Below are 2,358 nucleotides of genomic sequence, written 5' to 3' on the forward strand. Positions count from 1 at the left end.
TGGTGGATAATTTTAAGAGGTAGTTCAATAGCAAAGTACATTTCATTAGAAATACCCAGTGTTCTCTGAATATCTTCTCTGAAATGGACAGTGCTAATTAACTGCTGCTAACTAGACGGGCTTCCTTTTTAAAAGGAATGAATGAGACCAAAATTTCTAAAACTTTCATTCCATGCCAAAATTGTTGATACAAGTTAAAATTAAAGTAGTGGGCTTGCTAGTGGGCCACTGCAACTTTAGAATGTCTCTTGCCTGTCCTAATTTTAAGGTTGTAGGTTTTAGAATGTGAATTTCGACAGAAGGAGCCAGTAGGGGCCCAGCAGTGGAAGACACAGGCTCTGCAGTGGATAATGGATTGATGGCGCTGGATTTATCAAGTCTGATCCATTTTAGGGGAAGTTTCTGAATGTGTTTTTTATAATTAAGATATTAATTTATTGCCAAGTTTTATTCTCTAATTGCAGGTAAACAAGTGAGAACCAAACTTTCACAGGCATTTAATCATTGGCTGAAAGTTCCAGAAGACAAGCTACAGGTATTTAGGCAATTATAACCTTGTTCTTAACCCCAAGAAATTAATGTGTCTCGTAAAAGTACTCCTAGCTCTGACTTCCATTTAATGCTCATGCAATATACTGTCTTATATTGGAGTTGCTAAATAATTATTAGTTTTAAAAACTTAGAAACCTGAGAACCCTTGTAATCTGTTAATATAATTAGATATTTATAAGCTGTTTTGGATAGTTAAAATATGAAAAAAATTTTTCAATCGCCTTTTTTGTTAGATTATCATTGAAGTGACGGAAATGTTGCATAATGCCAGTTTACTCATCGATGATATCGAAGACAACTCAAAACTCCGACGTGGCTTTCCAGTGGCACACAGCATCTATGGAATTCCATCTGTCATCAATTCTGCCAATTACATATATTTTCTTGGCCTAGAGAAAGTCTTAACCCTTGATCAGCCAGAAGCAGTAAAGATCTTTACCCGCCAGCTTTTGGAACTCCATCAGGGCCAATGCCTAGATATTTATTGGAGGGATAACTATATTTGTCCCACTGAAGAGGAATATAAAGCTATGGTTCTGCAGAAGACCGGTGGACTCTTTGGATTAGCAGTAGGTCTCATGCAGTTGTTTTCTGATTACAGAAGTGATTTAAAGCCACTACTTGATACACTTGGGCTCTTTTTCCAAATTAGAGATGATTATGCTAATCTACACTCCAAAGAGTACAGTGAAAACAAAAGCTTTTGTGAAGATATAACAGAGGGAAAGTTCTCATTCCCTACTATTCATGCTATTTGGTCAAGGCCGGAAAGCACCCAGGTGCAGAATATCTTGCGCCAGAGAACCGAAAACATAGATGTTAAAAAATACTGTGTATATTATCTCGAGAACGTAGGTTCTTTTGAATACACTCGAAATACTCTTGAAGAGCTTGAATCTAAAGCCTATAAACAAATTGATGCACTTGGCGGGAACCCTGAGCTAATAGCTCTAATAAAGTACTTAAGTAAAATGTTCAAAGCAGAGAATGAATAATACATTAAGTCATTCTAGATTAGGCCTGATAGCTTATTTTAGTTGATTTTTTTTTGGTGGGGGGGCAGTGTGTCTTTTAGTCTACCTTTTTAAAAATTTGGACCTAGGTGTTTGTCTCAAAACTGAGTGACTAGGGGTGATGTAGGTGAGGTGGTCGCAATTCAGAACCACTCTGTACAGGTAATCATCATCAAACAGAGTCAAAAGGAGCTGCATTTAATTAGGCCTAATTTGAACGTCAGAATGTGCTGTATTGGGTCCTTGTGGCCTACTCTGCCGTGAATGTTCCTGTCAAAAAATAGACTTCAGCTTCCAGGAACTTTTATCCAGATTCTTCCTAACTGAAATATGGGCAGCTCCCAATTCATCTACCCCAGTTCCAAGCGAGGCACCACTTCAGGCCAGTTTCTGTTCGCTAGCTAGCTCGAAGACCACAGAGCCTCCTTCCTAAATGTTGCTGCGTAGAAGAGTATCTGTCTCCTCCCCGGAAACGCCCTCACTGAAGTCTCCCGTGAGCAGGCTGACAGTGACAAACAGTAAGCATGCTCGTCCTTTTTCTTACCCCCTTCCTTTCCCCTTTCTTCCTGCCAGGCAAATTCTGCTCTTTAACCGAGGAGTCTCCTTTACATACTAGCCCCAATTCTTTCTTTTTTCTTCCTAATGTAACTGGTGCCCCAAAACTGGTTAGTATCTGAAAATAGCAGTGTCTTTCCATTTAGGAAAGTACATGGGAAAGTATTTTAAGAAGGAGCCTTAAAACCTTTTTATATTTTCCCATCAATAGTAGTAAGAATTATAAAAGCTGTTGGCT

General features: G+C 38.7%; 1 protein-coding gene across 2 annotated transcripts in view; it reads left to right on the top strand.

Moving 5' to 3' along the window:
- LOC105310631 (geranylgeranyl pyrophosphate synthase) overlaps positions 1–1,846 on the top strand; it is a 4,866-nt gene extending 3,020 nt beyond the window's left edge. For both annotated transcript variants that reach the window (XM_011386781.2, XM_011386780.2), the window contains exons 3-4: positions 465–535; positions 786–1,846. In XM_011386781.2, coding sequence (XP_011385083.1) covers positions 465–535; positions 786–1,547 — 833 coding nt within the window. In that variant the 3' untranslated portion in view covers positions 1,548–1,846. The remainder of the gene's footprint in view (positions 1–464; positions 536–785) is intronic.
- The last annotated feature ends 512 nt before the right edge of the window (positions 1,847–2,358 follow it).

The sequence above is a fragment of the Pteropus vampyrus genome, unplaced genomic scaffold (genome assembly GCF_000151845.1).
Source record: "Pteropus vampyrus isolate Shadow unplaced genomic scaffold, Pvam_2.0 Scaffold7778, whole genome shotgun sequence".
Lineage (NCBI taxonomy): Eukaryota > Metazoa > Chordata > Mammalia > Chiroptera > Pteropodidae > Pteropus > Pteropus vampyrus.